General features: G+C 44.5%; 1 protein-coding gene across 1 annotated transcript in view; it reads right to left on the reverse strand.

Moving 5' to 3' along the window:
- Positions 1-12,756, reverse strand: part of RORA (RAR related orphan receptor A) — a 245,817-nt gene that overhangs the window by 88,363 nt on the left and 144,698 nt on the right. Inside the window, exon 2 of the mRNA XM_086955808.1 lies at positions 10,603-10,688. Within this exon, the coding sequence (XP_086811934.1) occupies positions 10,603-10,688 (86 nt within the window). The remainder of the gene's footprint in view (positions 1-10,602; positions 10,689-12,756) is intronic.

The following is a 12,756-nucleotide window of genomic DNA, read 5'->3' on the forward strand; positions in this document are numbered from 1 at the left end:
GACATATAAAACCTAAAAGTACATGTCTACTTTTTAAATATATTGCACAGTGACATCTAGGCTGTTCAGGGCCTATACTAGGGGTGACTATATGTATTAAAAAGGAAAATTTGGGACTGGCAAAAGGTTTATTTTACCAGGTCGAAATATCAGTTTAACTGCACACACAGGCTCTGCAATATCAGGCCTGAGGCATGTTTAGAGTGCTATTTAAGTGGGTTTTACAATCAGTGCTGCAGACTAATTTAATTTTCGGGCTCTGGGGACATGTAGTGCCATTTTACTATGGACATACAAGTAAATTAAATATGACAATTGGGTATGAGCCAACTTAACCATGTTTATGGGGAGAGAGCTCAAGAACTTTAGCACTGGTTAGCAGTGGTAAAGTGCACAGAGTTGTAAGGCCAACAAAAACAATTTCAGCAAAAACAGGAGGAGTGAAGTCATAAGGGTTGGGGATGACCCTATAGAAAGTGTCAAGTCCAACAAAAACTAGTATCTACAGTAAGGACTATCAACTACGAAACAAGCACTAGATTTTTAGGGGGCCTTGCTGTTCTAAAACCAATGCTTATTATTATACATTAGGTCTTCCTCTACTTTAAAAGTTCTCGCTTTCATGCAACATTAAATAACCCAACCGACCTATTTGTCTTGGTCTTTCTAAAGTAATAAATTAGCATTTTTTAATTTCTGGGATGTTATCTTTTGTTTTTATTATTTAACTCTTGGCACAGCTATAACAGTAGTTGAACCGTATTAATCAGAATTATATTTGTTTCAACATCAAGTCATCTAATTCGAGTTCTGAACATATTTCCAGTTTTTTTTTAATACTGGGCATTCCTAGAAGTAATTCCTAGAAGTAAAAGAGGTATCACACAGATCCCCCCCCTCCCCAACCCCCCGGAGTATTAGACCTGTCTGGATAATGGAAATAAAAATCCTATATTCCTATACGAAAAGTCAGACCAAATAAGGATATTAAGAGATGTGTTCTGGTATTAAAAACCTTAGACAGTGTTAATCACCTGGCGCAATGCTCCCTCTTGCCTTTGGATTTGCATCAACATTGACCTGGTTAGGAAACATCGCACTTCAAGTATTTCATGAAATCTTCCAAGACTTTCTATTTTTTTCTGGAGATATACAGACTTAGAAAATGCTCAACATCTGTTCCGCTAATGTATTTTAGAAGCATACACACACAGATTACGATTTTGAACCGTACTGAGTTCATAACCTGCTCCTTGCACCAACTTCAAGGGTGCACTGCTATTTTACGATGAGAAGCTTGAAGCAGAAGTTTAACTACCTCAAGCTACCATCATTTGGGGCGCAGCTCATCTCCTCAGAATCCAAACAAGAGTCTAAATCATCTCGAGTGCTTGGGATCTCCAGGATGGATGTTAGGGACAACAGGTACATCATTAACAGACCCCTGAAGGCTGTAAGAGGAGATTATACTATTTAGCAGCACCCCATCAGTAACACTCTTCTTCCTTTTTTTTTAGAACAGGGCTGGTATTGTGCATTCGCTCAGATTCCACACTACTGTTGCTCAAGTTATGCTGATGACTCCCGCTCAGAAGGTGCATGCCACTCGTAGCAACCAAAGGCAAACACTTCTACCAAAGACTAAATGTGTACTATTACCAATGACCAAGAGTTACTGCCCAGATTACATTCACCAGGGAAAGACACATGCATGCTACCACCCAGAAGAAGAACACTCACACTATGGCCAAGAAAGGCATAGGTTTACTATGGATAAGTGACAACAATAAAAATGATGGATGGAAATAATGACTTTATTTCTGTTGCTTGTAACCTCTCTGTGACACACTCCAAAATCATCATATTTTTGCTCACAGTGCCACTATGGATTGGGGCCATATAAACAAAAGGCAGTCTTGGCCGCATCCTGTAAGAGACAGTCCCATTCAGCATGAAACGCATTGGCTCTTCTCCTCCATAAGGGAACACAAGTAAGCCATACCAGATTCAGTCTTGTGGCGCCTCATCAGTGAGGGTCAGCTTGAGTCCCGGTGCATCGTGAGATATAGGATCCACATTTGAGCATATCCACCCTACTTATGGCATATACATTTGAAACACAAAGCATGCCCTATGACAGAAACAGTAACTGCCACTGTAGAGAAGCACATGCTTACTATCAGGTAAGAGTATAACAACTTATGCCCAAGAGAGGCAAACAATTGCCACTCTAGACATGGGTAAAATTACTGCCAATAATCCATACACTATTAACACACAGTAGCAGCTTCTACGGGGCAGAATTGGTGGGGCGGAGAGGGAGGGGGAAAAAAAAGAAAAGGAAAAAAGAATACCACTTCTCTGCTGCCTGCCGCCTCTTCTCCGTCCTCTCCGGTTGACGCAGGAAGCACACAGGCTCCCAGACACTCCAAAGCAAATCACAATGGCAAATCACAATGCTGCTGTCATCAGCATTGGGTCTGAGTGAGCCGGGTTCAGCACTCATTCAGACAGGTTGTGGGAGCCTTAGCATATTCTCCACCTGGCTGTGCAATACAGCAGTGTGAAGAACATGCTAAGTGCGCATGTCTGTTTGGACGGCCAATGATGTCTGGCCATACTGTTATATGCACTTAGAAAGTGCCCCCCACTCCTCCTTCTGCTCTGTAGGCGGCCCAGCCCAGCCCCACCCTGCCCTGCACCTAAAAGAAACACAACAGAGCCAGTACTGAAAAATAAAATGATAAGATGGTGTTATTATCATTTTATTTTCCCTGTGGAACGCTGCTCCTGCTTAACAGAGGAGTCGCTGCTGTTAACACACTCATACAATATCCCTGCCTAGAACAAACACACCAAAACTTAGCAATATTAGTGGTCAGAGCATGGATACAAGTATTGTCCCGAGAACTGCACAGGAGTACTGTTGAGAATATGCACTGATTCCTTGAACATGCCTTACAACTGCACTGGACATGCACATTTTATTGGAACATACACATAATTACTTCCGATCTTTCCACGTAAATCCTGACTTGAATACACAAATGGCCCCTCCTCTGAATCAACAGGGCAATTGCTGGCCAAAGTACAAATTACTGAAATTAGTAAGAGTATGCACTTAAGTCTTGACTACAAAAGGCAACTGGTTATATCTCACTTAGAATCAGAATTACAGACTAGAATTTGTAGCATATCGCACAAATCATGCAAATGGTTATTACTGAAGTAATAAAGGTGATTACATCATAGTACAAGATCTGTCTAGTATAGGATAACAACAATTTCCTCTGCGAACAGAGAGTCATACATGTTCTTCCCATTACATGCCAATGATTAAAGTACACAATATGAGGTTATGGCCGAAATGCATGTGATTTTACTTTACTCACTCAATTTATTGCTCAAACTTTGCAGTGGCGGCTACTCCGCTAAGGCAGAAGAGCGTCGCCCCACTGTTCACATATCAGGGTAAATGAAAAAATAAAATGGTAATAACTGAATTTATTATCATTTAATTTTTCGTATGGTCAGGCTAGGAAAAGCGGGGCTTGGCTCCCCTAACGTTGGGGAGGAGGAGTGGTTTTGCACTCTGTGAAGTGCGCATGAATGTTTGGCTGGCCCTATTGGCCGGACGAACAATTCATGCGCACTTCACATATTCTTGCATGGAGAATATGCTAAGCGCCGAACCACGGCGCTCAGACCAATCACAACGCTGCATTGCAGAGTTATGATTGGCTCAGGGGAGCCTGGGTGCTTACCAATTACAACGCTGCACTGCAGCATTGTGATTGGCTGTGGGGAGTCTGGGTGCTTCCCGATCCCTGGAAGAGACTCACTTGACGTCGGAGAGACGCGGCAAGATCAGGTAAGTGATTTATTTTTTAATCACAACCCCCCCCCCTCCTTCCACCCATACCTTACTGCCCGCCACAGAAACTAAGCACCTTATTATTTCTTAGAATACCAATGATTATATGTAAACCTCAAATGTGCTTTTCGTGAGAGCTGAAGACACAAGTGGATTTGTCATCGTAACTGCAGGGAGGGTAAAAGAAACCCGTTGACCGAAGTGTTGCACTTTTGAAGAGCCACGAATCCTACAGAGCCTATTCTGGTCTCGAAGCTCACCAAGGGTCACCTGCATGGCCAGGCAGGACAATGGCATTAGAGATTGAAAACCCACAACGTCCCTCATGTTTTTAAACTTTATTTATAATTTTTTCAATAATAATGTAAAACAGCTTAGTATATTTACATTTAGTAGCTTGTCAGTAGTTTCATATTAGGGATTCGCGAATGCAAAATCAAAGATCGATTCAATCTAGTATATCAGTATTAACATTGGGGTGTAGATGTTTAGCAGGAGGTACACACATCTTCCCACTGCTTTTCCAGCAGGCAACTCCCAATAAGCAAGCCTATTGCATCCCACAACAAGCAGCTCATACTGTCTCACAGTTGGATCCAAGCATACCCTACAGGGAAAAATATGTTGATGGGCTGGGGGATCCATCAAACGATCTATCATCTCTTACCAGAGCCCCTAGTCTCTTTCTGCGTTCTCAACTCTCACTATGCACAGCCATTGTTCCTCAACTGCAGCCCACTTCCTGCACATCTGTCCTCCACTATGTAGTTGGGAGGAGCTTGTGTGAGCCAAAGTATAACTATTCTTCTCTTGGCCAATAGAAGTCACAGGTATGTAAATCTATTACAGATTTTGCTACACGTTTTCGGTAGTTGTATTAGTCCCAACAGGCAATACCTAATAGTTAGAGTCAGGTGTGTCTCTGTCCCCCCCTTGAGTTACTCAACAACTGAGAACTGAAGGTCTCCCAGACTGGTGCAACTCCAAGTCATGCGAAGAAAGGTCACCAGTCTTGTACTGCATAGCGGGCATGCCCCATATCGCTTAGGAAAGATTCCATGAAGTCTATAGGGTGTGAGGTAGGTACGATTCCATGAAGTCTATAGGGTGTGAGGTAGGTACGATTCCATGAAGCCTATAGGGTGTGAGGTAGGTACGATTCCATGAAGCCTATAGGGTGTGAGGTAGGTGCAGTGCAAGTAGTGAAACTGTATAGGCTTAACACTTGTGTTACTGGCTACTTCCTGTACTTAAGCGCAGGCACAAGTCCATTCCAATCCCATAGAGCTTAAGAGAGGTCAGTGTCCCAGTGATTATGTACCGTGCTTTACGCCGGTCTCCCTTCAGCAGAGCATAGATGTAAGCTCATGTCTCTACCGGATCCAGCGTTCAATAAGAGCATCGGCATTTGTGATTCCACCGGTTCTGTTGTGAAAAAGGATAATACATCAGGAACCGTCCAGTATATGTTTGCTAAGTATAAGAACCGTTTCGGATTCAAACCAAGAACTTGCTGCGCCTCTTCAAAGGTAACAAAATGACCCCTCCGGTCACAGATCCCCGATGACTAGCTGCCCCCTTCCATCCACTGTTGCATGTTCATGATGTTTTGTATCTGCATGAATGGATGCGGGCACCACATGATCTGCAGTCTGGCGTATGGTGGTCTACGTAGAACTTGCTTAGTAACCAACTCCCATGCCTCAGTTAGCTGTTGTACAATAAAAGGAAGGTCCTCTGGCACCTGTGAAGACACCCAAAGATACAGAGGGAGCCCCTTTTCCTTCACCACTCCACCCAATTACCTCTTTTCCTCCTTCTGTCCCTAATAGCTGCGTACTGTAGAAGTCCCGGTATGCAATGCATCTGGAGATCTGGGAGCCACAGGCATCCCCTCTGTTGGTTGAGTTTCAGGGTTTCGAGTTTGACTCTGCTGTTTTACCAGCCCAGACTAAGGAAATCAATAGGCAATTTAGTTCCAGGAATTGTGATCAGGATATTGTACAGAAAGAATTCTGAAATTAATAGAGGCATCACGACAGAAGCACCATTTTACCAAGCGCTATTGCATTACAAAATGATATTGAGACTGTGAACCCCTGCAACAGTTTGCCCATATTATAGTTATATTCGTTTTCAGGAGAATGCACTATCTGTAAACCCAAGTATTGAAACACCTGCATCTCCCAGGGGAGTTCCAGGTCAGGAACGTCCAGTCCCACAGAATTTTAGAACTTCCTTTGCACCTCCGCACAATAGTACTTTATAACAATGCACGTAATTATTTATAAAACTGCAAAGCAGTCCCTAAGGCTAGGAGTCGAGAGTTTGGCTTCAGAAAATTATGGATTTGAGTTCAAGGGTACACAATGGCCTGCTGAGCTAAGCACTTTTTAACTTCTGAACTGACCTTCTGTGTGTATTTATTCCGCTGCAGTGCTTTCTTCATTCAATATATGTTCCCTGCTTAGACAAGTCATTTTGACCTTGATTTCACCGCTTTCTTCCCTAGCCACACCCATATGGACTTTGGATATTCATTTCGTTAAAAGAAATGAATCTCTGGACGACTTAAAGAGAATTTGTGAAACACTGACTGTGAGAACAGTACCCTCTTCCATTACCTCCCACCACCTCATGGAGAGACGCATAGGGGAGGTACGTGGCCCAATCAGGGACATGGGATGGTAGTTGTATTATTACCGCGTGCTTGGTATACTTTCTGCCACGTCATCCCCAGATTACATTCCCTTCAATTAGGGAGCTTCTACTACAGCTCCCACAGAGTGTGTTGATATTGAGGGGTGGGAGATTTTAATGCTGTCATGCCAGAAGCGGAGGACCGACTCAAGCACCCCACGGTTGGGATCTGTGTCCCCACTGACTACGTTTGTGGAGGCCCTGGGCCTGGTAGATACATGGAGACTCCAACACAGGGGGGAGAGACAAAACATATTCTTGTTTGGGGTCCACCACAGCGCATCAAATTTCCAAACTGATTCTGACCAAACATTTAGCACAAGGCATATCGGATCATTCACCACTCTGGTTGGAACTCATAGGGGAATCCAGCCTTACTCCGGGCCCAAAAAGAATAAGTCTTTGGTATTTAAGGGATAGCAAAATCATGGAGTCGTTGTGATCGGCAACAGAGAATTACTTTACAGATAACATAGGGTCGGTGAATCACCCAATACTGTCTGGGAAACATACAAAACTGTCTTGAGAGGACAGGCTTACTCACTGATAGCTGGGAAAATGGAGGCGTGGCTACAAACAGATTCTAGGTTCGCCACTGGGGGCCAAGACTGGTGATGGCCAGTGGGGAGGTCAGGAATAAAGCAGAGGATATACTGGGAGAATTTACTAACTATTACTCCGAACTCTACCGAACTAGGGGTACCTTCCAAACACATGAAATACACAAATTGATTTGAGATATAGCGCCACCCCTGACTCTTGGCTGAGCGAAGACAAATGCTAGGTAGTGACTTCTCGCCTAGCAAAATTATACAAGCTCTGTTACCTCGGGAAAAGTTATGGGATCCAATGGCATACTGATTAAACTATATAAGGGACCAGTGAACAAAATGGCGTCCCACATCCTAAATATGTGGAATGAAGCTGGGGCAATAGGACGGGTACCTCGGGACCCGTGACAGGCCACAATTGTGGTGATCCATAGGAGAAAACTAAACCCCAGACCATTGCGAGTCATACAGACCCATATCCCTCATAAATGTGTAGGCCAAAGTACTGGGTAAAATACTGTTAATCAAAATTAGGCAGATCATAACCACCCTGATTCACCCAGACCAATCGGGCTTTATGTCCAACAGAGGCACCAGACTCAATCTTAGAAGGCTATTTGAGGTGTTGGCCTGTGCTCAAGGTCACCGTATTACCATGATGGTCCTATCCATGGATGCCTCCATGGCCATCAATACCCTTAAGTGGAATTATATGAATGCGGTCTTTGAGCATTTCGGATTTGGCCCGGTTTTCCTGGGTTGGGTCTGTCTTCTATATCAGTGCCCAGAAGCATGGTGAGTATGTACGGGGTGACTTTGTGAACATTCGAGCTTCATCAGTCAGGGCTGCCCGCCCTCCCCATTAATATGTGCCCAAGCCTTGGAACCTCTGATACAGGGAATTACCTGAGGGAGACATGGGAAGAACGCATATCCTTGTATGCAGGCAACATTTTATTATATGTCCAGACACCACATTCATAATCCACAGACTCATGCAGATACTCTGCATTTTTGGCACCTACTCAGGATTCACGATTAATTGGCAGACATCGCTCATGCGCCTATTTACGGAACCTCCATTAGCTCTGCGTGCAAGATACCCATGCCCCTGATGGATGAGGGATTCAAATATCTAGGCATTACATCATGCAAGACATACAGGTATTCTACAAACATAACCTTAAACCCATCCTGGAAAGATTTGAGATGGATGTACAGCACTGGAAGACCCTGCCGCTCTTCCTGCTAGGGAGGGTGGCAATGTTCACAAGGATGACCCTCCTACACATTGCAAAATACTCCTTACATAGTGGCCAAAGATTTTTAGTCCTCCCCAAATTGCCCTCCAGAAATTTACCAGGGTTGTGTACGAGGGGGGGTTTGGACTGTCAAACATCCGTAAATACCTTTGGGTGACACAACTGATGGTAGTTAATGACTGGGTCTTCTAGCCATGGGATGACCTGGCAACATGTCTAGACAGATTAGCATGGGGTAGAGAGGGCTATGAATGGGCACTCTACAGGGTTAAACTCGCTAGTGACCTGCCAGTGCACACCAGAATAGTCACTCAAATATGGAAAGAGGTCACCACACATCTGGGCTGGAAGGGCCGACTGATGGGGATGACCCGTCTATGGTCCAGCGATCTCCTGTCTGAGGTGGGCAAGCTACAGGGCTTCGCCAAATGGAAATTGATAGGGATTACCAAACAAAATGACGTGGGGCAGGGTACGGCGCCATTGACCATGGCCAAACTAACCGCTATTCACCAATTAGCGCCTACACAAAGTTATAAATATAGCCAAATCCAACACACCATTGCCACACACATACCCACCAACATGCCCGTAGTGGACTCCTTCCCACTCGAGGACCGTCTCCTGTCGGAATGATTATCCAAGAAAGCTATTTCCCTAATATATAGAAAGATACTAAATATCACTCCAGACACCATTCTGGCCCTTAAAGCAAAATGGGAAGCAGAGGCAGGACAACTCAAAGATGATGTGGGAAGAGGCCCTTGGGCCCCTCCGGGAGATTTTGATCAAGTCTGGCTTCAGGCCGGTCCAGCTACGCACACTGCACCACTACTACTATTCACGAGCCACACTAAACGCCATAAGTAGATCTCCAGCGGGAGCCTGCCTAAGAGATTGTGGGGAAGAGGGAACCTTCCTACATATAATTTGGGAATACCCATGACTAAAGCCCTACTGGTCCTCCATTAGAGCCACGATGCACACAATCACAGGCTACCAGATGCTGGACACAATCATATGCTGCATTCTCAATATTTTGGGCAACGCACCACCTCATCGATACAGTAAAATATGGCACTCCCTCAGCCTGGGAGTGGCCAAGAGAAAGAATTGCCCAAAAATGGGGAGCAATAGACCCGCCCAAGCCACAAGATTGGAAAAAAGACAGGGACTGGTGCATGCTCAGTGAAATTCGAAATACCAAAGCAGGGGGTGCCCCAAGTAATGGGAAAAGGTGTGGTTCTTTTGGAGAGCCCTGAGAGGGGAATGGAGTGATCAGAACGAGGACATTTATGGGGCTGAGTAACCCCCACGAACTGGAGGGTTGTGCTTTGGCTTTTGCTATCTCATGCTTGTACCGTAACTGCCAATTCATTTGAAACTGAAATATGTTATACTGATATATGCGGGCTGTGATGTTTCACTGCTTGGTTGTTAGCATCTTTTCCTATCTATGAAACTCACTAAAAGATTTTTTTTTTTTAATCCTGGGAGCAGTTTACAAGAAAAAAAACCTAATCACCGTAACACATTTTAAAATGAAAATGTCAAAATAAGGACAAACAATCAAAGATATGCAAGCATGATTAGTTCAATTAATACAAAATAATAAAAACAATAGAAAGAAAAATCATATATACAAAAATCCGGACTGAAGAAATGTGTTCACGGCTTTGGGAAGAACATAAATGCAGGAGATTTTCAACCATTACCGAGTGACACATCATATAGCCACCATGGACAAGGGGTGACAAGACAAGGTAGCCTTCCAAAGCCCAGGGATATTAAATCCATTTCCATCCAGGTGGATCAGAGGACCCCAGTAAATCGGAATCTGTTCAGCCAGATACATCAGGAGAATTGCTCTGAATATGATGCAGTAAAATGTCGAGCATATTTTGTGGTGAGCAGGAGGCTGGAGCAGGTTAATCAGAATAGAGGAGAGATGCTCACACTGACCTCTCAACATAATATTCTGACGTATCTTAAGGGTTAATGTGCAATGTCAAACTCTGAGCAGCTCTTTGTTCCCCCCTCCCCCGCCAGGAGTCTACTCTAACTAGCAGTTTGTGTTAGGCGCATGTGAGTCCCTAGATCTCCTGACCTTCAGTGGCACAAACTTTACATTGAAAGAGCAAGAACCCATTAGCTGTAAGAGATGAAGAAGAAAGCAAAACAGAATCCGATTTCTGAAGAGAACACCGGAGCTCACCTTGCAGCCTTCACACGTAATGACGCCGTAATGGATTCCTGATGATTTGTCTCCGCAGATCTTGCATGGAATAATTTCAATTTGAGCTGAAACAGAAGCACACGGCGGTTAATTACACCTTCTCTTAAACGCCTCATAAAGAGCATTCCCAGATCAGTATTTGTACAGTGAAAACTAATAACCTGCTAAACATCAAACTGCATTAAGTATTCATTGTTGAACCGCGCAGCCCCCTCAGGACTCCAGACTAAATTATGGCTGCTCCTTATACAGGAGCTTTCGGGTTATTAAAATGGGCCATTCGAGGAGGCCTAGAGGAGCCCTGAAGAAGGCTGGAATCAGCATTTCAAAGTCAAACACAAACTGGGGACCTGGTGTTGCCGTTAAGGAGAGTCAAATGCTTCGTCCCCAACGCGTTCTTCTGACTGCATGATTTGGAGAGGTCTTCGGGTCAGGCTGGCACAACCCCCTGGACACAGTAACGAAGACGCAGCATATTAAACCGGGTGCCACATGCAATCAGACTGCACGAGGTGTGGGACTGTACTGGAATAACTGCTCCCTGAGCCACTTGCCTCAGGCCTTCCATCACTTAAGAACGACTGCAAGATGGTTGACTCCCTGTGGACGCGCCACCGTGCTCCACGACCAACCTTTCACAACAGAAGACGCAGTTGGCTTAGACCAACCTTTTCTGGGCTTTGTTACTGCTCAATACCTCGCAAGACTGTAGGGAAAGTAAGCCTGCTCCTTTACAATAGTTATTCTTGCTGAAAGACATAAACACAACTAGGGAAAGAATGCTTCATGTTATACAGTTCCTTCTAGTTCTTGCCCGGACTTGCCCTTCTTCGACCAACTTACATACAGCAAGCTAATGTTACACACACAGCCCAACCTTCCGCCCTGGAGCTCGGACTCCACGTCCCAAGAGGAGCTCTCTGGGCGAGGACAAAGAAGCTCCCTGCACCACAAGTAATGAAGTGACTGGCAATACTACAGAGCCTCTTATGCATAATCAAGTGTGCCTGGAAGTGGTCAGCAATCGCAAGTCTCAATTTATTGTCTGAATTCCAAAGAGGAAAATGAATGAACTGGTTGGCTGTATCATGTCCGTAGCGTCTGATACACAGACTTTACAAGAAAGTATGTTTGTCTGTAAGTTGCAAGATAGAAGCTGCGGATCTGTAAGCTCACAGGATAGAAGCTGGTTGTCTGTAAGATTCTAAAAAACGTAGATTTATGCCTGTAAGCTGGCAAGAAATGACCTTTGCACTTGCACGCTCACAAATAAGGGAAAGCTTTGGGTATCATCAGGTCCCTCTACACCGGCCAAGGAAAGTGTCAGCAAAAAATAACTAGCTGGACAGAGAGAAGCCAGTGCCTCGGGTACAGAGATTGCAAGTGTGAAGCTGCAGAAGCAGACCATGTGAACATATCCTGAGTGAAAGGCCCGTAGAAACACATAAGACACTGACCGAAACGCCAAATCTCCCAAAGGGCCACAATGCAGGGGACAACATTTATTGGAGATTATAATGCACACCTGCAGCAACTCAACGGCAGAAAAGCCAATCCAACAAAGCAGATTCCAAACAGAGAATGCAAGAGTACAGCAACAAGCCACATCACTGTAGGCAGGTGGCACCAACACTATCAGCACATAAAAGTAAGAGGCCTAGAGCGACTGGTCACACTCGCACACACTGCACTACTGCAATATCGACTCTATTATGAGCTAAAAAGGAAGGGTTGAGGACACACTTCTTTAGTGAGAGCACAACTTAGATAAACAACATATGAGATTGTGTAATGCAAAAACTACCACCCCTAAGAGGGATGTGGAAGGATTCGCTGCCATCAAAAGGGAGCACATTTACCCAAAATGCAATTGCTAAAAGCCATCACTCTACCCAGCGGGTCTGAAGGGTTGCTGGCAGAGCATTTTAGTTCATTACGGTCACTACAGTGCCCAACAGCACTGCTCCAGTATAGCAGAAAATATAAGCTTGTGGCCCCCATTTGAGACCGTTACTGCCCTTATAGAAAATGATGGATCTATTGAAGGCAACTGTAGTGCATCGCTTTCCTCTGCAAAAATTGCAATATGCTTTATGTAGACAATGTACAAAAATCATGTCGAGTGCCAGGAGA

The sequence above is a fragment of the Lissotriton vulgaris genome, chromosome 2_1, assembly GCF_964263255.1.
Source record: "Lissotriton vulgaris chromosome 2_1, aLisVul1.2, whole genome shotgun sequence".
Classification (NCBI taxonomy): domain Eukaryota; kingdom Metazoa; phylum Chordata; class Amphibia; order Caudata; family Salamandridae; genus Lissotriton; species Lissotriton vulgaris.